Raw genomic sequence first — 27,371 nt, 5'->3', positions numbered from 1 at the left:
TAGCTTTGCAGAGCCTGTATGTTTCATTGTTAGGCGGAATGGATTTCACCTGTCTGTTTTTTGTGGCATATGCTGAACATTTTGATATTTTGGGATTAGTTTTTTTTTGCAGCAAGTAATCATGACTCATTGCATGTAGATAATACATTGGCGTTTTTGTGCCATCAGATTGTAATCACTAAATATTCCTAACATTTGGTGGGGTGTGGTATAACACCCCAACAGTCGGGATTCCGACCGTGGGGACTCAGACAGTGGGCAGAGCGCAACAAAGCCATTGCGGGCTTGATGCGCTTGTCACACTGCGGGCACAGTGGCTGGCTACGCTCGCCACCTATTTTATTCTCCCTCTATGGGGGTCATGGACTATATAGTCTTGGCTGCCCTCACTATTCCACTGCTAATTTGCGCTCATCGGCAGCACACTGGGCTCGCAAGCCCTAAAAAAGCATGCGATTTGCATGTGATATGGCTTCCGATGTTCACTATATCGGGAACATCGAAAGCCACATCTTACCGTGTGTACACACTATTAGAAGTAACTGCACAGCCTCCTGTGTTACGTAATAAATATGATGTGTCCTGCGGACTACATCCCTCCATTCCGGAGCTTGGTACACACGGGGATGCTGTAACAACTCCAAAATCGTAATTTCAGCGTTTTTTACCGTATTGTGTCTTTAGAAAATACCTCCCAAGCTATTCCGTATCTACATTATTGTATAAGCTGTTGCATATCACTATTATTTCCAGAGCAGGTTGACTAGAAATATCTGTGGTAAAAAGTAATTATGCTCAGTCCTGAATATCACCTGTCTGTGCATTGCTACCACTATAGCACTAATTAATGACTTCAAAAGGAGGCAGACTACAGAACATACAGTAGTAATGAAATGTACGTCTCAAGTCTAATCAAGACGTACAAGCCACGATCGTTCTAGAGACAAGCCAATAAACTAGTTACTATGGCGATAATATATTTCATAGCAAACATTTTAACCCATGGATTCCCTGTATCTGTGAAAAAGACCAAAATTCTGATTTTGGAGACATGTTTTCAAAGGTAATTACAGCAGAGGCGTAATTACGACTTCTTTCATTTACTCATTAAAATTGTATGTACTATACGTTCACACATCTTGAGAGGTCTATTATTGAATTTACATTTGCAGTGAAGCTGATTGCATTCTGGTATTCTTTGTTAATTATTAGCTTTTATCTGACATTTTTTTTTAACCCTTTGAGCGCCAAGGGATTTTTATCATAATAGATTTATTAATCATTTGAGTGCCAACGTTGCTGTTAGAGATCCCCAAAATATCCGTCACGGTGACCTTTCTTTATTTGGATGCAATATTTAACTAAACGTCAAATAATTGACTCGGCTGTATTTGTATTCATTTATACAAAAAGAACAGTCGCCGTTAGCGACGCTGGCATTTTTAGCGGATTTTTTTGCGGATCGCTCACAGTATCGTTGGCACTCAAAGGGTTAAGATGTTGTCAATAGCAACTGTAACATTAATAATTTCTAGTAGTGCAATATTATTAAAACCCAACTTATATTTAAACTTTAGGGATCTTACATTTCATTCCCAGTTTTCATTGGAATTGGAGATTAATTTAACATTCGGCAAAATAGGCTACCGCTTAGGGTCTGTTTGGCACTGAGGGACCCTCTGTTTCTCTCTTTTTACATAGGGATGGGACCCCAAACAAGCACCTCGCCTAGAGTACCATGTGGTCTCAATAAAATCGTTCCCCATCAGTAAGAAAGCTATTAATGGTGCATATTAAAATACATTTTTAGTTTGCCCAAGCAGTAAGTAAGTAAGTAAGTAAAATTTATATAGCGCACTTTCTCCAGAAGGACTCAAGGCGCTTACAGACATTAAAAAAAAACAATGCACATAATACAGAGGATGTTGGAGGTACAGTAACAGACATGTCACAGACAAAAGAAACCCCTGAGCACACAGTAAGCATAATGCAGGAGTGGTGCAGCATTTTGGATAATAACTTCCATGGGTTGTGTACTCCACCCTGACAAGGTACCAAGTGCAGCAGCCATTTTAGGCGCTCTGCGTAGGATTACCCAGGGTGAAATAGATTACCCCTAAAAGAAACTACCCAAAATGGATGATTTCAATGTATACTCAGGTCCATGTATTTTTCATCCCATTCACAAGTGCACCAGATGAGGCAGCCATGGAGGGCGCACTACGAAGGTTACACTGTAAGGGGCGAGCCATACAAGGACCCAATGCATATATTGGAAAGCAAATACTTCTGTAGTAGTATGATAAACCCTGCACAGAAACATCCACGTGATCAACATCCTGTCCGCAGTAAGGGAGTCCTAAATCGGGAAGTCTTTGCAGGATTTAGGACTTTTGCCTACTGACTAATCCTGCAGCTGGGATGCTCATACCAAATCGGGGATCACACCTGTATAATCCCAGGTGTGTGTAGGAAACAGTGGCCTTTTTTTTTTACAAACATTCAAGGTACGTGTTGGATTCCAACTAGGACATTTTTGTCTCATGATATCAGTAAACGGTATCCACAATCATTACTTTCATATGTATGGCAGTTGTTCAAAAGCCATTTCTTATATCAATTCTTGTCATTAGATTATTTTAGGGCAGGGGTGGCTAAACCTGTCCTGAAGATCTACCAACAGTTCTCGGGAAACCTGTGGGTCTATAGTAGGAATGAATGCAGCAGATTTGAAAATGTGACAGTTAGTAATGACTACAGCTGTGCACCAGCTAGGTGATTTGGGTCATGTGACAGTTAGTAATGGCTACAGATGTGCACCAGCTAGGTGGTTTGGAAAATGTGAACCGTTGGTAGATTTCGAGGACCGGTTTGGCCACCCATTTTTTAGACTGTACTACAAAAAACATGCAGACAGATATAGGGGGATATTCAATCCTCCGCCGCTACTTCTCTCTGTCAGAAATAGCGGCTGGTGCCTATGCAATGCGGTCTTCCCCAACAGCATTGAACAGGCTTCTCGGCAAAACAAGGCCGACTTTAGAAGCAGTCGGGCTTGTTTTGCCAAGAACGGCCATGGATCGTCGAGCTCCCGGCCACAGCTCGACGATCCAATGGCTGTATCTCACGGCCACGCCCCCTTCTCACCAATTTCAAGTCGAGCCAGCCGAGAACGGGACAGGGTCACGGCTGTCAGGCCGGCCAGACAGTCGTGACCCTAGATTGAATACCCCCCTAAATTGGGAGGGACCTGCTGCAGGCATACTCTGGGGTCAATCCTGGGTGCAAGACATGCAGTGGTGGGATTCCCTATGACACAGGGACCCATATGCACCTCACACTCTGCACACATTCTAAATACACCACAGTGCAAAAGGCATCCACACAGCCACCACCATCAGTGCAAACTTGTCTATGGGAGACTCTGAATTTTTTGGGTTGTCTCTGCTCCTCTAGTAGAGTGTCATCCCTCCCAGATCCTGCCAGCTTTCTATTGAAGAGAGACCAAAGCTGGAATCGTGACTCAAAGTGGAGGTGGGCAGAATAATACAAAAATAGTCACCACAGACCCACAAATCGTGGCTTTTTGCCTTGAAGGAGGTGGGGCTTAATGACATCAAACCCCACCCCAGTAAATGGCTACTACCGCCTACTCACTGTGCTTCTCCCACAGACATTCATAGTAGACAAATATACATCAGTGTTCTTATGGAAAGACTCCACTTATTTTCGCAGTCTGCCAGTAATTATACTGGTGCCTGGTAACCTTGTCGGTTTATCTCTTCATTCCATTCACAATATTCCAGCCACAATAATGCTGTGAGAGCTTTCTGACAGGGACGGAACTGTACTTGCAAAGCTGAAATGTGGTTGGTATGAATGGCAGCATCTGCAATCAGGCATCTGCTTGTATCCCTCCTATCAAAATGTGTACATGATGCGTAAGTGATAAGGCATGTGCAAAAATCTGGGATGTGCATGTTTAATCTGATATAGAATGCGTATTTTATTGTTACTTTCATGTCCCATGAAAGTATGAGGAGAACACACATTTTTATGGTGTTACAAGTAGTTTGCATTCATTTTTTTTTGTTTACTGATTGGAGAAGACTGTGTCCCAGGCGTGTGTTAGAAGCCTTGTCACCATAGCTGCAAGCAATACACTGATCATCCTGCCCTTGGTTACTACTTGTAGAAATCTACATTCTCTCATATGTTGTAAAAACTGCACAGTGTATGAAAAGTGTATGTAGTGTTAATGTATGCAGAGTTTAACCTGGGGAAAATGTATTAACAAAAATATTCATACCGTAAAAGATTTCCGTGATTTATTTTATATCAACATATGGTCAGTTTATTTATTTTATTTATTTATTAACAGTTTCTTATATAGCGCACACATATTCCGCAGTGCTGTACAGAGAATATTTGAACACTCACATCAGTCCCTGCCCCAGTGGAGCTTACAATCTATATTCCCTACCACATGTACACACGCACACATTCTAGGGTTAATTTTGATGGCAGCCAAATAGCCTAACAGTATATTTTTGGATTGTGGGAGGAAACCGGTGTACCCGGAGGAAACCCACGCAAGCACGGGGAGAATATACAAACTCTGCACAGTTAGGGCCATAGTGGGATTCGAACCCATGACCTCAGTGCTGTGAGGCAGTAATGCTAACCATTACATCAGCCCAAGTTTACTACCAAGTTTGTTTGGGATTGGCAAGACCTCCACTTGTGCTGTCTCTGGCGCCCCTTCTGCATTGAAATCATGTTGGAAAACTGTTTTTCCCTTCACCAGATTTGCCCCCTGTCTTGTTACTAACACCGCTCTCGGTGGCCTTGTTAGTGACTAAAATCCATTCTTGACAACTTCTGTACATACACCAGGAGAAGGGGCAGTTCTTTCAGGTGGACAGGAGAACCCCCTCAGCTTACATAACTATGTGGGTCTTCCGGTAGAGTTGGCAAATACATTGCAACCTTAAGCTGGCCATACATCAGGACCAGCTTCCGATCCAGATCGTGTCAGGATTTCCCTTCCCCCCCCCCCCCCCCCCCCCCGCAGCTTCCCAGACACATGATAGATCTTGTGTGTGTAATTTAACATAAGATCTACCGTAAGATCTACCAGCATACTGATCATTAGCAGCATCTTCAGATCATATGTGCAGCACATAAGATTATACAAGCCATCTCACGACCAGCGGGCCTGCACATCGGATCGCAGTTGTACCAAACCACTTCAAGATGTGCACAAAAACACACACAATGCATCATACGAGCCGCCAAAATTGTGCATTCGGGTCTGAAATCGTTCTGATGTATGGCCAGTTTTAGACGTGGGCAGTTACAGTAGCTTCTATAAAATGGACCTTGCACAATGTCTTAAGGTACCCATACACGGTCCGTTAAACGGATCCGTTCGGGTCTTAATTAGCATGCATCGCATCGGATCGCATGCCTAGTGCATGCGGTGTGCATGCAATGCCATCCGATGCGATGTATAGCAAGTACAAAAAGTATGTGCAGCACATACTTTTTGTACCGTACTATGTGATGCGCGGGAGCGCGCATCGCATAGTACAAAACGGACGGTCCGGGAACGGACTGTCTATGGGTGCCTATAGAAATAACTAAAACCATAAACCTATGTACAGTAGGTGCACCTAGAACCCTTTTTCAACTTTTTGCGTGTGTGTGTGGGGGGGGGGGCTTGAGTGTGACATCATTAAGCCCCGCCCCAGGATTTAAAATAGTCTAATTCATGAATTTCCGTGGAGGGGGCGGAGCTAAAATGATATGAATGTGACAGTTTAGCGCCACACCCTCCTCTGAGACCCGCGGATTGCGGCATTTAAATGGCGACATCGGGGGAAGACGCCGTGATCGGGGGGGGGGGGCGCAGTGGGGATTTTTGGGAGACTTCCGGCCATTCCGGGAGTGTTGGCAACCCTGTTATAAATTGCTTATCTATCACTTCCTTTTTTAAAATCATTTTCTACCATCAACATCCTCAATCTCCTTTTGCCGCAAGGATTTATGTAAATGAGTCATTTTAGGAAAGAAAGGAGTTTTTTGAAAAGTCCAAAAAAACAAAAACACAACATCAACATAACACACTAAAGCTGGGCTTTGCACATTTGCAAGTATCAGCTAAGTAAATAGCAGGAAGGCCAGCTAAAAATATCTTCTCGAAAAACTGAAATACTTGTGCGCATTTACATTTCCAACCGACTCGACCCATCTGCTCGTTTCCTTTTTGTCTCGGTAGTCTTCTTTATATCAGCCTACAATTATAAATGTGTTTGCTTGCTGCATGTCAAACAAGTATAATAATATGAATAAAAAAAAATCACCGCGCTTCCTGGCAGGAGTGAAGTCTGTGCGCATAATTGAATACATTTGTTTCTGGTTAGGAGTATGTGTCTTCAAGGCAAATTGGCATTTTCTTTTGTAAAACAACAGACAGTCATTAAGTGAGGTTTGATTCTATATGTAGATAGATCGCTGTTTTCTTTCTTTAGTTTGGCATAATAAGATACGGTTCTGAAATTCATTTTTCTTTTTTTTAAACGTGTCGGCGACAATTTAAACGTGTCGGCGACAATTCTCGGTTAGCCACATTTCTATGATACAATTTGTATTGTTCCTTCAATATAGCGTACAGCGCACTTTAGGCCCCCGTTATGGCTGGAATGCTATATCAAACTTTCGTTCGTTTTATCTTATTTAATTAATAATTTATTAATAAAAAAAAAATCTAATTTAAACATGCATCTGATAGTTTTTGTTAGGTGTATTCCTTTTCAAAACTTCTCTGGAGAGCAAACAAATATGGCTGCCGCAAGGTCACAGATGTTAGCATGTCATGTGATAGCAGAAGGGAGAGAAAGAGGGGGCGGATGTCACATTGAACACAAACCAAGGGATGGATTCAGACAGAGTTGCAGATCATTTAGAGTAGATAGTCGCCACCCAGACAGAGAGAAAACAAGCCCCGTGTGCATCTCCGAGTGAATTGCGAATGGATTGCTAGTCACTATCCACTTGCAAATCCAGTACGCAATTCCTAAATCAAACGGTTTTCCCAATCTGTGAATATGTGAATAAGTCTGACCCTACTGGTCATCTGCGACAGACTGGCTGATTGGGTAGGGTCAGCGCTGACTTCACAGACCCTCCTTTAAACCGCTTGTCACATCCAGAAAACAGCAGGTTGCCACCCAGAAACACTGGCTTCCTGTCAGTTAACCTCCGTCCACTTTGAGATTATGATCCATACACTGTTAATGCCGCTATTTGGGTTCTCGCATGTACTGTACAATGCGCTTGGTACGCATGCGCAGTCATTTGATTATCTCTCGATCTGTGAGTTTGCATAACATCGATCATCTCTGACTTGGGCCCCAAGACCTCTCTGCTCACTACATCATGTGCCCGATTCAGACCTGCTCGCTGGCTGCGTGTGTTCAGAGCACAGCGAGCCGGTTAACGCTGTCCCGTTGATCGCCTCCTTCCTCGGCCGAGCCCATGTGCAGGGCTGCGAATCGATGTGCACATCCGTTCGCTAATGCCCGATCTGTGGAGAAATCATTAGATGGTTACTTACTCCTCTGCCCGGTGCTCGCAGGCGGCGCGTGACCCAGGAGTCACTCGGCGGCTGCTTGTAGCGATGCTAAATCAGGACGGGCGCCGATCTTCATGCGTCCGCCTGGAGTGTTTCTATGGGCATGCACATCATTTTTGCTGGCACATACATGAAACCCCAGGGGTCCACCCAGGAAAGCCCACAAACAAATCTGAATCGGCCCCCATGTGCTACTTGACTGTGGTTGCCATCATGGACACTGACCCAACAAGCCAGACTCTTCTTATAGTAATCGACAGTATTCAAACCCCGCAAACCTCGTATTTTTCTTGACTTTGCTGCTTTAAATCGCCAATAAAACTCCTGTTCAGATTAACCATTTTTTCCTCTCCTTTACAGAGAATTTCGTATAACACAAATAAAAGTGGGACAAAACATTCTGCCACCATTTAAATAGAACATCTTTTACAAGAATAATTTGCATTAATTATCACTACATAAACAGTGACATTTTTTTTCCTCTTTAATGCAAGTTCTAGAGAAAAATGAAACAACTGCTGTAAATTACATGGGAAAAAAAAAACCTAGATAATTATAGATTAATGCTTAAAAATGTCTAATGTAAATAAAGGGAGGCTTAAGTGTGTTGTAAATGGCTTGTGGGAATGGTAATCAGCTGACACTCCAAAATGTATTGCAGTTTAAAACACTCAAGCACGTCCCAGTTCTCTGTGTGTTTCTCCAGGATGCGAAAGAACAAATGACCCGTACTGTAGAAAGTCAAGTATTTGTGGAGAATCATGAGCGATCGATCATAAGCATTGCTTCATTAACTCAAATGGAAAGCAGTATATTCTTCTTGTACAAAATAGCGACACACTTTAGTGAGCATTGCACTGCGCCGTCCTAGATACCACTATGGTATACTAGCCATGCTTATTACATGTCTAGGACAGTGGTTCTAAAACTCAGTCTTCAAATCCCCTAATAGTTCATGTTTTCTAGGTCACCTGTGGATTTGTAAAATTTGACAGTTGGTCATGCACCCGTACTGAGCTTGGAGACCAGGAAAACATGAACTTCTTGAGGTCCACTGGTCTAGAAAATAATACATTTCATAATAGTCTGAGTCTAAAGGCCCCCATACACTGGTCAGATTTGTCTGACCTCAAGTCTGACCACGAGGCTTCATCCGATTTTGCACTAGATGCTCCATTTTTTAAATGCGATTTGCGTGCGATTTGATTGAATGCCAATCGCATGTACCTTCTACTCCCAAACACACTCACACCAGTATGCCATACATTTCCTATTAACACACCCACACCACCAGTCTGTCATGCTCTTCTGGCCACAAGCGGAACCACAGACACCCAGGCCCATCGGGAATCTTCCCTGTGCTGTCTATTGCCAATCCGCAACTGTGTAGCATCAGGCAAGTCTCTACATTGTAACATTGTAAGGGCTCAAGTCAAGGGCTTGCGACTCACCCAATATAAAACAGCCCAGCCAATCCACCCCGAGGCATTATGCTAGTGGAGAACGTGATGTGTTAAAGAGTGTTAGTTAGGTAAGAGCAGCAACTGGAGGTGTCAGGTGTGTTATAGAAGTGAAAGATAGTTGTGTGAACAATTTAGCATATATAGAACCAAACAATAAGATTGCTATACACAGCTAAAATAAGTGTTTTATTGTGATGCTCTGAGGCAGCAATTCAGGGGTGGGGGGGTGGGGGGGGGGGGGGAGGAATCACCCAACAATCTCTGAATCTACAAAAAAATGTCTGTAGCTCTGGTGTCAATACCATGTGGATTCTCATTATTTCACCAACCTTATTAGTGCTTGGACAGTGTCCAACAGTCCCCACCACTGTTACAAGCCCTACTGAATTCTGTGGCAAAACTAGTGTCTGTTAACTGTATGCTCGGGTTCCTGCTCAGGAGACAAAGTACAGAGGGGTCAATCCAGTAAGATTGGGGCATGAAGGGCCCACCAGGGAATTCAGTGGTAGGGGTCTAGCTAAAGTGAAGTGTCCAACAATTAAGACGTGCAAAGAACTGGACCCCTTTATAAAGGGGTGGCCAATGCTGTGTCAGAATCACTTACTAAGGGCAGTATTCAATGAGAAAAGTTCTCCGTGTTTTGTGGAGAATTTGTGCTTTTTTCGCCGTGGAGAGAGGTTTTTTTTCTCCAAAGGCGAGCCACCCTATTCAATGTGAAATATTCTCCGTCTTTCTTAGTGATTCTCGCCGTCTCTCTCCGTGAAGAAATTCTCCATCTTTTGATGGAGAGCAGGAATGTGAACTTTTAAACTAAAAGGGTGTTTTTTTTAATTTTGGTGTCAAAAAATCAGGTTTTTTTTTCTGTGGAGGGCCATGTTATTTTTATTCATGTGCCTATAGCACATGAATATATATTTAATTTTTAAAAAAATATTTTTTTACATTTTTTTTTTTCTTTTTTTTACACAGTGCAGCCAGCAGGGGGCCAGAGCGCTCGAGCCGCTCATTAGATATTCATATATTCACTGCACCCGAAGCACGTTCGGGTACAGTGAATACTGGGTCCCCCGCTGGCTATAGAGGGGGGCAGCCTGTGCTGCCTGGGTCCCAGGGGGGCCCCCTACCCTCACATATGTTCTGTGGCATCCAGGGAGACTTTAATCTCCCTGGATGCCACGTCCCTGTCAGCTCCCTGCTGCGGACGCTCGTCCGCTGCAGGGGTTAAGACTCGCCGCGAGTGGCGGCGAGTCTTATAAACATTGAATAGTGGCAGCAGGAGAGGCAACGAGCCCTCCGGAACACGGAGAGTGCACGGCGAGCAAAAAAAAATGCTCGCCGTGCACGGAGAATTTTCGCATTGAATACTGCCCTCTGACTGGCAGGGTGACTACCCAGTATAGTTTCCTTAGAAACAAACCAAACACCCAAGTTCATCTTTGATCCCGCTCCACTAAGTTACTTACACTTAGAGGGCCATGGGGCCCTCAGGCAGTGAAGTTCACTTGGGATTTCTCTAGTCCAACCCTGGGACAGTAAATGCGGGCATTGTTAAAAGTGGGCACAACCTGAAAATGGAAGTTGAGGGTAATTAATGATGGCAAATAATTATGCTTTTCGGTGTGTATTCAATAGATGACTGTATCCCAGTCTTTAATGGTTAATAACATCATGCTTTATTTATTTGTTCTACATTAGGGCATAACATTGTTACTAAATAATGGAAGCAAGTCTGTGTTATCCCAGCTATTCCATATTTGACCCTTGTTCATAGTGAAGAACATATTCTAGAGCCAAGTGCCTTAATTAGACGTTGGCAGCAATAATGGATGCAGTGCTGTTTGTGAAGGTTATTGCTGTGATTTGGATCACAACAGTAATGTTAGTGACCAGCTCTGCCAGCTGCAATGCATACATATTCCAAATCCACGCCCACTGCGCTAAATTGCAGGTTTGCTCCTAAATCTCATTAATAATCACTCCAATGCAAATTGGCAGCAGTTTAATAGATTGAGATGTCATGTTAAAGAGAACACGTTCAACAGTAGCTTCTCCATTATATCCATAATATATCATGCATGGAATTATCTGTCCACAAGTCTTATAACCATGCCTTGTAAATGATTGCCGCTTTAATAATTTGGCCAGGAATCTGCACCAACGGCTAACTCATTAACCCAGTCCATAGTTATGAGCAGGGACCTACTTATACCCCTTTCACATTGCAAAGCCGCATCGCACCTGGGATTTTGACACGGGTCTGTCCTGGGAGTGACCCGGCATTTGCGCTGTTTGCTGCTCACAGCGACCCAGCTTATTGCCGCCGGGTTGCTGATGTCATCTGGGGATTGCCAGATTTACTTAATGGATGTCTGTTGTGCTCGTCCAATCTCTCTGTATATACAACAATAAAAGTTCCATCCAGATTTGGGGAAAGTTTAATTCATGTTTATTGATGCTAATGCAAACATCTGTCCCTGTGACATGGTAGTCTTAGTCTAAGGCAGGCATGTCCAAACTATGGCCCGCCAGCCGTAGTGAAACTACAAGTCCCATCATGCATTGCCACAGTTTTGCTATTAGGGAATGCTAAACTATTGCATGGCATGCTGGGAAGTGTAGTTTCACAACAGCTGGAGGGCCATAGTTTGGACATACCTGGTTTAAGGGATATATTTACTAAAGCGTCAAAACTTGAAAAAAGGTGATGTTGCTTATAGCAACCAATCAGATTCTGTTATGTATTGCTTTCTAGAACATGATACATAACAGAATCTGTTGACACCAGTTTTTCACGTTTTATTTTTATTTTTTTGTGAACCTAATGATCCATGCCCTTACATAATGGTTTCCCTTTGGTTTTCAGGCCTGGTTAACATATTTCTCCTATATTCAAATTGCTCCTCCTATACAGTTTTTGAGAGCCAGATGTGCTAAGCTTGAAAAGTGATAAAATGGAGAGGGATAAACCAACCAATCAGCTCCTACCTGACATTTTTCAAACACAGCCTGTGACATGGAATCTATGAGCTGATTGGCTGATGCTTTATCACTCTCCATTTTATCAATTTTCAAGCTTAGTACATCTCGCCCTAAGTGTGATCTGAGGAGATAGAATTGTGCTAATCAGGATCTATTTCTTCTGTCTTTAGTTTTGAGAGACGACTTCAGGCAAAACCCTTCAGATGTAATGGTGGCGGTAGGAGAACCTGCGGTAATGGAGTGTCAGCCCCCTCGAGGTCATCCCGAACCCACAATATCCTGGAAGAAAGATGGGACACCAATAGATGACAAGGATGAAAGAATAACAGTAAGTAGGGGGCTTCTCTGTAGTTTACTGAACTGCATAAGTCCACAACTTGTGATGGCAAGTTGTGAAGGAGGAAGGATGTTTAATGACGAGTAAAAACCGATCAATCATGTCGCTTGGCTTGATCATCCAGCAGCAGGATCAATATCCAATTTTGGCCATGTATGTATATGACCACGGGAGCCATTTTCGCTGGGAAAATGGCTCCTGTGCAAGGAGTCTAATGTGGGAAAATTCAAGAAGAGATTTGTTAAGCACGGTGAAGTGATAATGTTTCCGGTACTTTATCATTGGTCACTCAGCTCCTAACTGTTATATTTCAAACCCACCTTGTAACTTTTCGTTTAGGAGCTGATTGGCCTGTGATAAAATACCAGCTGCATTATCACTTCACCAATGCTTAGTTATCTGCCCCTTGGTGAGAGAGAGGGGGGAAGGGGCCTGGACAGGGCTGTACATGGACCCTTCTCGCTCTTGATCCGCCACGGCCTCTCTCTCAAAACTAGTTAATTCTACTACACTTGACGTTTGCACACAATAAAGGCGGCCATTTTGTTGTATGTACCAATGCTCAACAAATACAATGTGAACACATACTAACAAATTGTGAAGAACTAATGAGATCTAAAGATGAAGACTGTCTATCTATCTATCTATCTATCTATCTATCTATCGTGCAGCTCCTTAAGGAAGATCTGCAATAACCCTCCTCCTCTCAGCAAGTACATTTAGTAGACATCCCAGTATGGGGACGCTGGTGGTGCCCAGGGTGATTCCACATGCGATGCGGGCGCAGCCCATATCTCAGTCAAACTATTTTATCACAATAGTCATAACCGGTTCTGTGCGACCCATTTGTTATTTATTTTATGTTTTGTTTTTGTTATTAGTTTTCATTTAAAACAAAAATACATTTGAAATGTATTGCCGTCCATGAGATTTCTGAGCTCCCCTATCCCGATATGATTTACGTTGCCTTGTTCCCAGCTGCAGTGTTTGCCAAGTCTGATCTTGCCGTGCCACAATCCGCAGTGGTCCTCTAGTTGGAGCTCTAGACCTTTTTTTTTTTTTTTTTGCATTATTTTCAAGCTATTTTTTTTGTAATTCAAAATTGATGCAATTAAATCTAAACATGTGTCACGTTGCAGATAGCTGATAAGTATGTTTTATTATACTAAAACGGCGTATCAAGATGTTGATCCATATGCTGGGGAAATGGCAGACTCACACTGCACGTTTTTTTTTTTTTTCTCGGACCATCTGTCCTAGCATTACCATCAGCATTACTCTAGTTTTCTGATAAGGGATTGTGGTTTCTCAATCATTTAATTAAAATGTCTGCTACTTGGGGAATCCTGTGAAATATATGACAGAGTGCATCCCCTCCAGCCGCCACATTTCTAAAGCACAGATTTATGAATATGTTCAGGTTGTCCATCTTAGTACATTTCAGCTTGAAAATATACCTGGACACAAATGCTATGAGGATGTGGTTCCTATAGGCCCTGCGTTAATACTTCCGCCCCCATAGTTGCTAGATAATGAATAAAGCAGCAGCTCAAAGTAACACTATACCTAGAACCGTATTATCGCTAGTATTTTTGAGCTAGTAATCCAGTATTTTTACATATAAAGTGGTAGGACTGCTTTAGACGCTTTTTTCGTTATATAATGACCCTCTTTCATCAGGATGGAGTAAATATATTATGTCTCCGCATGCCAATGATGAGAATGCCCGAATACGCTGTGGGTGGGGACAGTCAAGGTTAGGCTGTGGGAAGGGACAGTCAAGGTTAGGCTGTGGGAAGGGACAGTCAAGGTTAGGCTGTTGGAGGGGACAGTGAAGGTTAGGCTGTGGGAAGGGACAGTCAAGGTTAGGCTGTGGGAAGGGACAGTCAAGGTTAGGCTGTTGGAGGGGACAGTGAAGGTTAGACTGAGGGAGGGGACAGTCAAGGTTAGGCTGTGGGAAGGGACAGTCAAGGTTTGGCAGTGGGAGGTGACAGTCAAGGTTAGGCTGTGGGAGGGGACAGTCAAGGTTAGGCTGTGGGAGGGTACAGTCAAGGTTAGGCTGTGGGAGGGGACAGTCAAGGTTAGGCTGTGGGAAGGGACAGTCAAGGTTAGGCTGTGGGAAGGGACAGTCCAGGTTAGGCTGTTGGAGGGGACAGTCAAGGTTAGGCTGTGGGAAGGGACAGTCAAGGTTAGGCTGTGGGAAGGGACAGTCAAGGTTAGGCTGTTGGAGGGGACAGTGAAGGTTAGGCTGTTGGAGGGGACAGTTAAGGTTAGGCTGTGGGAAGGTACAGTCAAGGTTAGGCAGTGGGAGGTGACAGTCAAGGTTAGGCTGTGGGAGGGGACAGTCAAGGTTAGGCTGTGGGAGGGTACAGTCAAGGTTAGGCTGTGGGAGGGGACAGTCAAGGTTACGCTGTGGGAGGGTACAGTCAAGGTTAGGCTGTGGAAGGTGACAGTTAAGGCCCCCATATACTAGTCCGACTTGTCCTAAAGACAAGTCGGCCAGTTTGCTCCTGAGAGCCCCCAGCAGCTCCCCGGAGGCTCCCTTACGATTTGGCACCTGATGTGCCTTTTTTACATGCAATAAATCGCAGTCGATTTATTGCATGTACTATCCTCTGTGGAGCTGCGGTGGGGGGGGGGGGGGGGGGTCCGTGGGGAGAGCAGCGGGATCCATGCGTCACGCAGTGGGTTCCATGCAGCTGGTGGCAGCCAAGAAGGTCCGTGTGGCTGGGGGCGGGCAGCAGCGAGCTTGTAGCGCTTGTAGGGAAGCGCTGCTGAATTTGAAAAGACTGGCCGGACGCTGATTGGCTGAGAGAATTCAGTCAATCAACATCCAACCAGTCTTTCTAAATTCAGCAGTGCTTCCTGCCCGGCAAATAGCGCTACAAGCTCACAGCTGCCGCTGCCCCCCCGCCGCACGGGCCCCGCTGCCCACCCCAAGGGCCCTGCTGCCCACCCCCGGCCACTTCTGCAGCTCTCCAGGGAATATTACATGCAATAAATCGCATGCGATCTAATTTTATCGTTGGTCAGGACCAGTGTTCTCACCGGAGAACACTGTCCCTGACAGATCACTCAGCTCACAGCGCTGACACATCGCTGTGTGCTGAGCGATCTTGCTGAGCAGTCTTAGCAATCTAGCATCGCTCAGCATGCTCAGCAAATCACTACATGTGTTGGCCCCTTCTATTTGTGCTTCTCAGTTCATACTGTCTGTGGACTAATCTGCATAGTTGCCTACCCTCCTGCATTCTGCAGGAGACTCCCTGAAATAGCAGCAATCTCCCTCTATCCCTCATTAGTTTACCAATCTCCCTCATGTCACCTAGCCCACATTACACTTATATTTTTTGAGGAAAAAAGGAATGAGAGATAGATACATGTACATTGAATCCTCAGCACCATTTCCCAGCACTTTATCAAGTATAGCAGGGTTGCCGACTTTAGAAAGCTCCTCTCCGGGAGAAGCCCGGAGAGGAGACTTTCAGCAGGAGTTCGGGGGCGGGGCTTAAACATGACATCATTAAGCCCCGCCCCATGAAGGAAAGTGCCTCAATTTGACGATATCCGTGGAGGGGACGGGGCTAAACTACGCGATGATGACACTTTGGCCCCGCCCCCTCTCCGGAGTTCGTCAGAAAAGGTCATTTAAATGCCGCGGCCGGGGTGGGGGAAGCTGCAATCAGGTGGGGGAGAGGGGGTCCCCCAGAATCCGGGAGGGTTGCCCATCTTTCCGGGGGGCCGGGAGGGTGACCCGATTTTCGGGACCCTCCCGGCCATTCCGGGAGGGTAGGCAACCCTGAAGTATATTATCTCTTTCTAACTGCTTTTGGGCTCATCTACATTTGCATATAAGTCATTTAAAAAAACTCCTCTCAGATGTAGCAGTACATCACAAACTCTTTCCATAATCTCTCCATGTATGGAATTTTACACGCCCTATGGGTGGAGCATGACACACACCCTTAATGGGGCGACGTGCAAAATTCTACTACTAACTATAATATCCCTGAAATTAGTTTTCAAAAGTAGGAAAGTATGGACTAATGATGACTCACTATGGTTTCCCCGCAAAGTACTAAGCACTGGCTATATACATTATGGTCTCTAGTTTGCAATTTTAACCCCTAAATTACAAGACTCCATGAAAGTGGAGTTCTCCTTTAAAGTAAGTCAAAGTAAGGCAAAATCCCTATAATAAAGCATAACATGAAAAAGTCTTTTGAAAAGTATGTAAATAAACATGCCTATCCTATCTGCTCTTTAATGTGGTTTAGTGTCTCTCCTATAATGAGGTTAAAAAGTGTTTTTCTCCCACCTGCTAGAACAAAGAAACAGCTTAGATCAAAGGCCTAGATGCTATGCACAACACCTGTACTGTTTGAAGAATTTTAATGTGGGCTTATTGTGCTAGTAAATTTTGATTTACCTCCTTTAAGCGGTGGGCTTCCTTTGTTACGTGGGACTACACCACTATTCTTTAATCTTGTTTGACAACGAGGGACATATTTACTAAGTGATAAGGAGCGATAAGGAATGAGACAGAAATGTGCAGGCAGTTAAACAAATAGGGCGTGAGACTGCTGCTGGGGCCGCCTGGTTAGTGAGCCCGGCAACATGACGTTCTCTTTGAAAAACCCACAACTGCTGATCAAGTGCAAATAAAGCGGAGCAGACTGTGGGTGAGATTCAAGCTGGAGACAAATCTCTTTTTCTGTTTCTTCTTTGTAAACGTGGAAGTCTGCAATGTAATTGCATTCCTATGTATACTGTTTATTTTCATTTTATGAGGGCATTTAATTTGCAGCGGGATTTACTCGCACTGCCCGATACAATTAGCTGCGGAATCCCCACGCGCTAACTCCCGGGAGACAGGATCTTTCCTTGTGAAGCCTTTAAGGGGTGTGCACACGGGCCGTATCAGGAAGATTTTGACTAAGCGATTTTTGCAGCCGGAGATAAGCAGTCTAATGAGAGCTGCTCCATCTGTAAATAAAACTATTATTATCATTATTATTACTAACACTATATGGAGAAATGCACAAGATCCTGCAGTATACGCCGCTTTCCACGTGATAACCCACTGCTGCTACCACAGCTCCTAACCACTACTGCTACTACTACCACGGCTGCTACAACTACCACTGATACTACCACTGCTGCTGCCACTACTACTGCTACTACCACTGCTGCCACTACTACTACTACATCACTGCTACTGCCACTACTACTGCTACATCACTGCTACTGCCACTACTACTGCTACTACCCCTGCTGCCACTACTACTGCTACTACCACTGCTACATCACTGCTGCTGCCATTACTACTGCTACTACCCCTGCTGCCACTACTACTGCTACTACCACTGCTGCCACTACTACTGCTACTACCACTGCTGACACTACTACTACCACTACTACTGCTACCAGCGGCGTAACTATAGCACCGCAGCCCCCGCCATCGCGGGGGGGCGCTGTGCATGTGGGGGCGCCGGTGGCTGCGGTGCTATAGTTAAACCCCCCCTCAATCCTCCGCAGACTTACCTATCGCGCTGGTCCCGGCGGCTCCGTTCTTGTGCTGAGGACCACCACAAAATAGCCGCCCCCATATAGCACACAGTTCTCTGAAACTGTCTGCTGTATGGGGGCGGCCATTTTCTGGTGGTCCTCAGCAGAAGAACGGAGCCGCCGGGACAAGCGCGATAGGTAAGGCTGTGGGGGATTGAGGGGGGGTTTGCATGGGCAGCGGGGCGGCGGGGTAGGGGTGCTCGGCGGGGCGGCGGGGTAGGGGTGCTCGGCGGGGGGGGGGGCGCCCCCCCCCCCTAACGGCGGGGGGTGCCCAAAACGTAGCTACGCCACTGAATGCTACATCACTGCTACTGCCACTACTACTGCTACGACCCCTGCTGCCGCTACTACTGCTACTACTACCACTGCTACATCACTGCTGCTGCCATTACTACTGCTACTACCCCTGCTGCCACTACTACTGCTACTACCACTGCTGCCACTACTACTGCTACTACCACTGCTGCCACCACTTCTGCTACTACCACTGCTGCCACTACTCCTGCTACTACCACTACTACTGCTACATCACTGCTGCTGCCACTACTACTGATACATTACTGCTGCCACTACTACTACCACTACTACTACTGATACTACCACTGCTGCCACTACTACTGTTACTACCACTGCTGCCACTACTACCACTACTACTGCTACATCACTGCTGCTGCCACTACTACTGCTACTACCACTGCTGCCACTACTACTGATACTACCACTGCTGCTGCCACTACTACTGCTACTACCACTACTACTGCTACATCACTGCTGCTGCCACTACTACTGCGACTACTACGACTACTGCTACAACTACTACTGATACTACCACTGCTGCTGCCACTACTACTGCTACTACCACTGCTGCCACTACTACTGCTACATCACTGCTGCTGCCACTACTAATGCTACTACCACTGCTGCCACTACTACTGCTACTACCACTGCTGCCACTACTGCTGCCACTACTACTGCTACCACTACTACTGCTACATCACTGCTGCTGCCACTACTACTGCGACTACTACCACTACTGCTACAACTACTACTGATACTACCACTACTGCTGCCAAACTACTACTGCTACTACCACTGCTGCCACTACTACTGCTACTACCACTGATGCCACTACTACTACTGCTACATCACTGCTGCTGCTGCCACTACTACTGCTACATTACTGCTGCCACTACTACTACTACTACTACTACCACTGCTGCCACTACTACTATTGATACTACCACTGCTGCCACTACTACTGTTACTACCACTGCTGCCACTACTACCACTACTACTGCTACATCACTGCTGCTGCCACTACTACTGCTACATCACTGCTGCTGCCACTACTACTGATACATTACTGCTGCCACTACTACTACTACCATCACTGATGCTGCCACTAGTGCTACTACTACTACTACTACCACTGCTGCCACTACTACTGCTACTACCACATCACTGCTGCTGCCACTACTGCTACATCACTGCTGCTGCCAGTACTACTGCTACCATCACTGCTGCTGCGCTACTACTGCCACAACACCGCTGCTGCTGCCACTACTACATAACTGCCCCTGCCACTACTACTGCTACCATCACTGCTGCTGCCACTAATACTGCTACATCACTGCTGCTGCCACTACTACTGCTACAGTACACCATTGCTGCTGCCACAACTACACTTACATCACTGCTGCTGCCACTACTACTGTTACATCACTGCTGCTGCTGCCACTACTACTGCTACTACCACTGCTGCCACTACTAAAGCTACCACCGCTGCGTTTACTGCTACCACTACTACTACCACTGTCTCTCCGTAGTTCACATAACGTCCTACATTTCGTTCAATATTTTTGTCGGTTGCTATTATACTGATTCAACTCTTCAGCACTTTTATCTCTGATCAAACACTGCTTATCTATTTGCCTATGCTATAATATGGTGATAAAAAACCAATGAACATTTTAACGGATAATAAAAGCAGACAGACATTCTTTTATTATGAACCCGTATATTTATCCCTGTCATTTAGATGTTTAACTCTGAGTTTGTTCTCCTTTTTACAGCCACTCATTTTTAAGTTAAAGCCACACTAGCTAGTCAGTCATTTGATGTTATCCTGTGATGTGTACGCCATGCTAATCGCTGCAGCCCCGATTTCCATCTAACTGCTTCTCAATTGTATCACAACCTGTACAAAGCTGAAATCTGCTTTAGAAGAATCTCAACTGCCCTCTTCAAACGCCGCTCCCCTTTCTTCCCCGCTCCCTCCTTCTGATATGTGACTGGCTTATCTCCAGGGCAATACTATTAGCATTTGAATAACTTTCATTCTGGACTATATCAAGAGGAAAGACTTTTGAAACAAAAAAAAAATATATATATATATATATATATATATACAATTGCAGTCAGTCCGGCACTCGACCTCGAGGAATTCAGCCACCTGGGTGCCCTCCGGGGGATAGGTATAGGTGTCTGTAGCTAGCAAGCAGCGGCACTCAACAGGATTTGTGATGGTGGCAAAAAGGTTTTAATTCCAACGTTTCGAGGCTCTGAAATGGCCCCCTTGACAAAGGGGCCATTTCAGAGCCTCGAAACGTTGGAATTAAAACCTTTTTGCCACCATCACAAATCCTGTTGAGTGCCGCTGCTTGCTAGCTACAGACACCTATATATATATATATATATATATATATATATATATATATATATATATATATATATATATTAGAATTTTAGCCATTTGTTTTTTTTAATGATTGTTTCAACCTCTTTTTTTTATAATATCCCTTATCATTTGGAAATGTGACAACCCCAACAGCCGCAGTGCATCGGGAAAGCTTGGACATTTTTTCTAAAAACAAATTTTAATTTTTATCATTTATAAAGATAACATTAATAATTCCTAATTCGTGTTTTTCCATCATGTTTAGGGGTGTTTTTTTTTTTTTTCTTTTTATCAGATTATTAACTTTTTTGCGTTCCAACGTTGCTGTGAATGATCCGCAAAAAAATAACAGCGTCGCTCATGGCGACTGTTATTTTAGTATAAACAAATACAAATGCAGCCGAGTCAATTCATTGAAGTTTAAATAAATATCGCACCCAAAAAAAAGGAAAAGTCGCTGTGAGCGGCAAATGCATTGAAAGCTAGTAAGGTAGCTAATGTGAGAGATAGAGATGTAGTTTCACTTGCTGCCAATAGATGGCAGTGTTTTGGTGACACACAGACACTAATATTTATATATATATATATATATATTTTAAAATCATCCAATGTATGTGTGATGGCGGTTTCACACGCTCCGGTTGAAGCCGGGTGGCGAAACCCCGTATGGCCAAGAAGGTGTGCCGTACACAGAAGTTTACAATGGTCGGGATGGCCACAGCCCGGCAGCCACCCTTTCCAGTAGTGACATCTGGCTGCAACCTGGCGGCCGGTTTCTCCGCCCTGCGTCAGCAGGAGCGTGTGAAACGGCCCTTACACTTCCTGTACGCAACATTTCTGAGTTTTTCAATGGCTGTCGCTATTCTTTTTTTTTTTTTTTTTACCAAATATTGTAATAAATGTTTTTTTTTGTTATGATTCAAATCTGGATTTTATATTTTGTTTGAAAGGAAAATGTAAATATTTAGGAACATGGGCCATCAAGCTGTGTCGTTTTTCCTTGTTCCCAGAAAGAGGATACGCTGGTATGCTTTGCTCTATGTATACGCCGCATCCGTTTTGAGGATACAGTTTTATTGTGTGACTATTGTTTGAAATCTTAGATCTGTTACTCCTCAAGTTTTATCAGGGAACTTTCCAAATCCCTTTGTTGCCAGAGAGACTGGCAATGCCATGGAAGGAAGATAGCCGAATGCTTAGAGTCAATTAATATACTTTAAATGATCCATGCTTCTAGATAATATGGATGACATTGCACAGCCCCTACAAAACACATATGCTCATTTATCATAAACGGCGGCAGGAGAATTAATAATGTCATTTACTGCTCATTAATGTTCTTTAGGAATGAACACATTTGCTTTGTAAAGATGGGCTTCAGATTGTTATAATGAAGCTTTAGTTTTATCACACTGGTTGTGTGTTTGTACATCTTGAACAGTGATTATCAACCTTTTTACCTTGCGGCACACTAAATACGTTTTTAAAATTGCCAAATCACACCATGAGATCCCCACAGGCCAAACACATTGGCCCCCACCAGGAAAAAAAACAAAAACTATTGGCCCCCCATATAAAAAAATAAGGTACTTGTTTCCTAGCACGGCGCCCACGATTTTCATCTTATGCCATCGTTTCGATTGCATCGCATGTGACCTGTTCACATGTGATGCAATGCGATCAGACCCGATTTTTTAATTGTACAGGCACCCTGATGGGTGATTACTATGTTAAATGCACCCCCATTGTTAACGCCACCCCCACTATGAACGCCAACCCGAAGCGTGACGAGCGCAGCGAGCCCACGAGGGGTGGCGGTACATGTCCTCCGACCTTTTCATACCCCCACTATGCCTGTCGGCGTGGTGTAGATTTTATACAGTGTGGCGAGCCACCGAGCCCGAAGCGTGGCGAGGGGACGCAGATTACTTCACATGTATTCCGCGTCCGCTCGCCACGCTTCGGGCTCAGTGGCTCGCTGCGCTCGCCACACTATATATATATATATATATATATATATATATATATATCGGGTTGGCATTGATAGTGGGGGTGGCGTTTACAATGGGGGTGCATTTAACATAGTAATCACCCATCAGGGTGCCTGTACAATAAAAAATCGCATCGCATGCCATTGTAATGACATGCAACCTTAATTAGTGGTATGCGATGGCATACGATGGGCGCCGTGCTAGGAAACAAGTACCAAAAATTAAATCACACTGGGGACCACAGGTAACAAAAATAAAATACGTTAGCCCTTTATATGAAAATAAGAGACCAGTAAATAACAGTTGAACTGGTGGTGGCTGTAAGCTGGTTTGGGCATCTCTAGATCTGGTGCCATGGAACAGTGGTTGAAAAACACTGATCTAGAAATAAGCAGCACAACATTGCATACCCTCCAACTGTACCGAATTTGCCGGTACAGTACCGTTTTTTTACGGTCTGTACCGGCAAATAAGAACTGTACCGAATGTACCGGTTTTTGTCTTTGTCCGGGCTGTCACTGCTCCGGGCTGTCACTGTCATAACTTCCGGGTCCCGCCGTACCTTCCAATGCGCAGCAGTTTCCTCCTAAACTCCCGTGTTCTGTGTCCCACCAGCGTTCCACCCACCCCACCCGGAAGTGTAGTTGTATCCTGGATGTCCTGCTGTGTGGTGCGGGCTGGGCCGGGGGACAGGGTGACACATCCCCCCCAGCAAAGATGCGCCGTCAGGGCTAGCGCTAACCGACTCGAGGTTGCAGTGCAGAAAGCACTGCTGCTGATTGCTGGCTGTCACCAGCTCCGTCTCCAGCAGCCCTGTCAGCATGGGCTCTGGCGGAGGTAGACACTCCTGACAGCTGCAGAGGGACTCCCAGCCGGGCCGGCCACGATAAACACAGCCATACCCCCATGTTGTTTCTGCCTATTGTTGCTGTCTCTGGCAAGTATGGTAGAGCTTGCGAGCACTAGGACGCAGCGAAGCTGTAGCAGCTGTTTGTCCAGAAGACAGCTCTATGCTCCCCCTGTTCATGACCCTCCGTCTACCCTGCAAGCTGGCCAGCTGCCAGAGGCTGACCGTGGCGCGCAGTTCAAATTGTGGGGCAGATGAAGGCTTCACAAGCCCTCCCTGTTCTACTCGCTTTTCTTCCACTCCCACCCCCTTAACAGTTAAGAAGTATCCCCTTTTAAAAGAAAAAAAATGGCCAGTACACATTTGGAAAGGAGGCATGGTCACGCCCCATTTACCCATGGCCACGCCCTGTTTATATGTGGCCACGCCCCCTTTATGAATGTGTACCGATTACTGCCCTTCAGATGTTGGAGGGTATGACATTGTCCAGGTCGGAAAATATTTATGTTTGTATTTAGTATATACTATAATTCCCTTATTTTCATTGGACTAATTTGTTTCTGAACAGTTTTCATATGGAAATCTATATATAGTAAAGGTCCATACACACTGGGCGACTATGCTCATCTGCTGGTATTACCAGAGATGAACGCCTTTACCGGCGATGTTGCGGGAGCGCGCAGCAGCGTTCACCGCTCATCGCCGGGGCATACACACTGGGCGGCTTTGAGCTGAAAGACGCTCAAACATGCTATTTTGAGTGACTTTCAGCTCAAAGTCGACAAGTGTCAATGAGATAAAATATTATGATCTGGGAAAAAGTTTTCTACAGTATAAAATAACAAAATATTAATCTGGACGTGAACCAATCCCACGGTAATTTATTTATCTGATCCAATAATCCAACCAATCAGAGCATTTGTTCAAATATTGAGTATGGAACAATATTAACAATGAGCAGAAGTTGTTTTTAATTAAGGCATCGGGGTCTGTTCATAAAACAGTGAAAAAAGTGATTCAGTAGAGAAGTTTCCTGTGGCAACCAATCAGTGTTGAGGTAACATTTATCAAATGCAGGCTATAAAAGTATACAGCTGATAGGTTGCCATGGGCAACTTCTACACTGGCTCACTTTTCCACTGTTTTACTGCTTCATGTATAGACCCCAATATAATTGTATAAGCATACATTTGAAAGTCATGTTTAGTCCAGGTTCTCCTTTTCAAAATCTCTCTGGTGAGTAGGCAAGTATACATGCCAGCCACAAGCACAGACATTGCTTTTAGCTATGGTGGTGGTGGCGGAAGGGGGTGTTACATTTTACAAAGCAGTTTGAGTTCACTGGAGAGATCCAAAATCTGCTCTCTACATATCTTGCCATGCGACTGTGGTTTCCATGGGCTGAATGAAAATAATCCTCATTACTGACCAAAAAAATCAGTGGGTTCTTACCTCAATGCCCTCCGTCCTTTGATAAACCGCCCCCTACACACCTAAACCTAAATAAACACGGCTGTTCATAAGTCTTGTAATTCCGATCATTTAAATCTTTAAGTGAGAAACAAAAGCTACAGAAACTCAAAGATCTCGTTAGTCATTAGTATTCCCATAGAGAAACCTCTGTAGACGCTTAATCAGACCGAACAAGTATCTGAAATTCTCTTGTTATGAACTGTGCGCTGATTACACAGGTCTCCTGTGTTTGCATAAAGGAAACACGGATTGGTTGGGAATGTTAATATCACACCGGTGAAGCAGGCAAAAACGTCTTATTGTTGTAAACCCTGGCTAGCAGATAGATTGTGCGTGTGGCAGGCAATTTGCTCTAGCAGGATAACCTTCGTGGCACACGAATACCATTGTGGTAAAAGATCCTTCAGAAGCTTCCTGTATATCAAATCATTTAAATCAATTGACATGCTTAAGGGCAGGGAGAAGGAGACATGCCAGCCAGGAGGTTCAGAGTGAGTTCATCTACTACTGATCATGAGATGTGAACTTCAAAGAGGATTCTTCACAGTAGTTTGGATTTTAACAGGAGAGGGAACTTTTTTTTCTCTCTCTCCAAATAGCACGTGTTCCAGTTTATCTTTTCAGTTCTCCGACAAAGGACGTTTTTTTTCTTTCTCTCCCCTGCTTACGTTATGCCATACGGCACTTGGGAAAAGATATCAATCTGCGTTTCATGTGGAAACCATTTACAAATCACAGGACAGCCCGACTGGAAAATTGAGCCGCACTCTCCACAAGATGAAACTTTTCCCTTGTTGCATTGATTGATAAATATAATAGTTTGAATGGAAGTCTTGCTTGTCTTTCAACGTAAAATTGAGCACATTACATGACCTCACCCTACAATAGAAGACCACCAGACATGACTATGATGCATTAATATATTTAGTATCTATAGGGTTGGTGATTGATTCATGGAACCCCCTTCCCCATTGGTCAACTCTCTCTTCCTTTTGAAGGAAGTTCCCTCCCACTTCATACCCGGAGCAGAGGTTAGGCGGCATGTTCTTCTCTTGGGGATTGTACCCATGGGCGGATTTAAGGGGGGGAAAGGGGTATACTCCTCACTGCTGCCGACTGCATCTGCACCTGAACCTACTAAGTAACGATTGTAGTGATGATGGGGAGGTGATGACGCCGCCTCTCTCACCCAGTAGCTGATATAGCGTGGCATTCTCTCCCCATCTTGCTGTCCTATTGGCTGGTGGGCTGTAAATTAGTTGGTTTACCACCCTGATTGCTCACAGACAGTGTGGGGTGGGCTGTGTCTGCAGCACTGCCCGGCGGGCACATGGTGGGTGTGTGCCCGTTGTGTGCCCGGTTTCAGGATGAAGCCGCCTGATGAGCGGGAGCAGCCACAGCCTGGAGATCCCTTGTGTGTGCACTGGCTGCTGGTGTGTCCGGCTGCACATACAGTGTGTTTGCAATGCAGACCCCCCATGCAGGGTTTTTTCTTTGACATTTTATTATAATTTTTTTTTTTTATTATTATTATTATTATTATTATTATTATTTGGGCGGGGGTGGGGGGGCAGTCTTACAATGGGAAGAGTCAGGAATGGGAAGGGGAGGAGTCAGGACTGGAGGGGGAGGGTCAAGTTTAAACAGTAAACCGCCCCCCCCCCCCCAGAAGAGAAGTCTAGATCTGCCACTGATTGTACCATACTGTGACATCATAGTCCAGTCTTGTACCCGCATGCCATGTATAATATGTAAGAAGCAGCCAATAATAGCTGTGGAGCTCAAAATATGCGGAAAGTAGCCCCTCCATATCAGCAGCTGACACAGAGTGAGGGGGTTTCATAGGTACAATAAAGAAACTATATTAGCTCCATCTTACTCATTTATGGGCCTTTTTACTTAGCATTACATGGAGATAAAATACCAACCAACTAGCTCCTATCTGCCATGACACAGGCTGTGCTAGAAAAATAACAGAAGCTGATTGGCTGGTACAGTACTTTTTCTCTATACGCTTTATCTCCATCCAAGCCTTAGTAATGCTGCTTTCAGACCGCATAACTGGCTTTGACCCTGTATTTGAAAACATTTCCAAAAACGGGTCTGCCAGGTAAAACCCCTTTCACACTGTTAATTACCGTTTAAGTGGCGTTTTTTGACACTGGCAGACCCGTTCTAGGAAGCTTTCCAAAAAACAGGGTCAAAGCCAGTGCGGTCTTCAGTGCCCCCCCCCCCTCCCCCCGGTTAACACACACTCTGCCCCCCCTGCAGTGCACATGGTTTTGTCCATCTAAGAAGGATTTTGTCAGAAAGAGTGAACTAGAATAAGGCCCATAGTTACACAACAGTCATTTATGTACATTAAATATATAAGCAAGCTTTACCAATAAATGGTTAAAT

The 27,371-nt window shown here is 44.7% G+C and overlaps 1 protein-coding gene across 5 annotated transcripts in view; it reads left to right on the top strand.

Moving 5' to 3' along the window:
* Positions 1 to 27,371, top strand: part of ROBO1 (roundabout guidance receptor 1) — a 940,924-nt gene that overhangs the window by 811,009 nt on the left and 102,544 nt on the right. For all 5 annotated transcript variants that reach the window (XM_083171919.1, XM_083171920.1, XM_083171918.1 and 2 more), the window contains one exon: positions 12,249 to 12,406. In XM_083171919.1, the coding sequence (XP_083028045.1) occupies positions 12,249 to 12,406 (158 nt within the window). The remainder of the gene's footprint in view (positions 1 to 12,248; positions 12,407 to 27,371) is intronic.

The sequence above is a fragment of the Crinia signifera genome, chromosome 2, assembly GCF_055691185.1.
Source record: "Crinia signifera chromosome 2, ASM5569118v1, whole genome shotgun sequence".
Taxonomy (NCBI): domain Eukaryota; kingdom Metazoa; phylum Chordata; class Amphibia; order Anura; family Myobatrachidae; genus Crinia; species Crinia signifera.
This window is presented reverse-complemented; position numbering and strand designations above follow the sequence as displayed.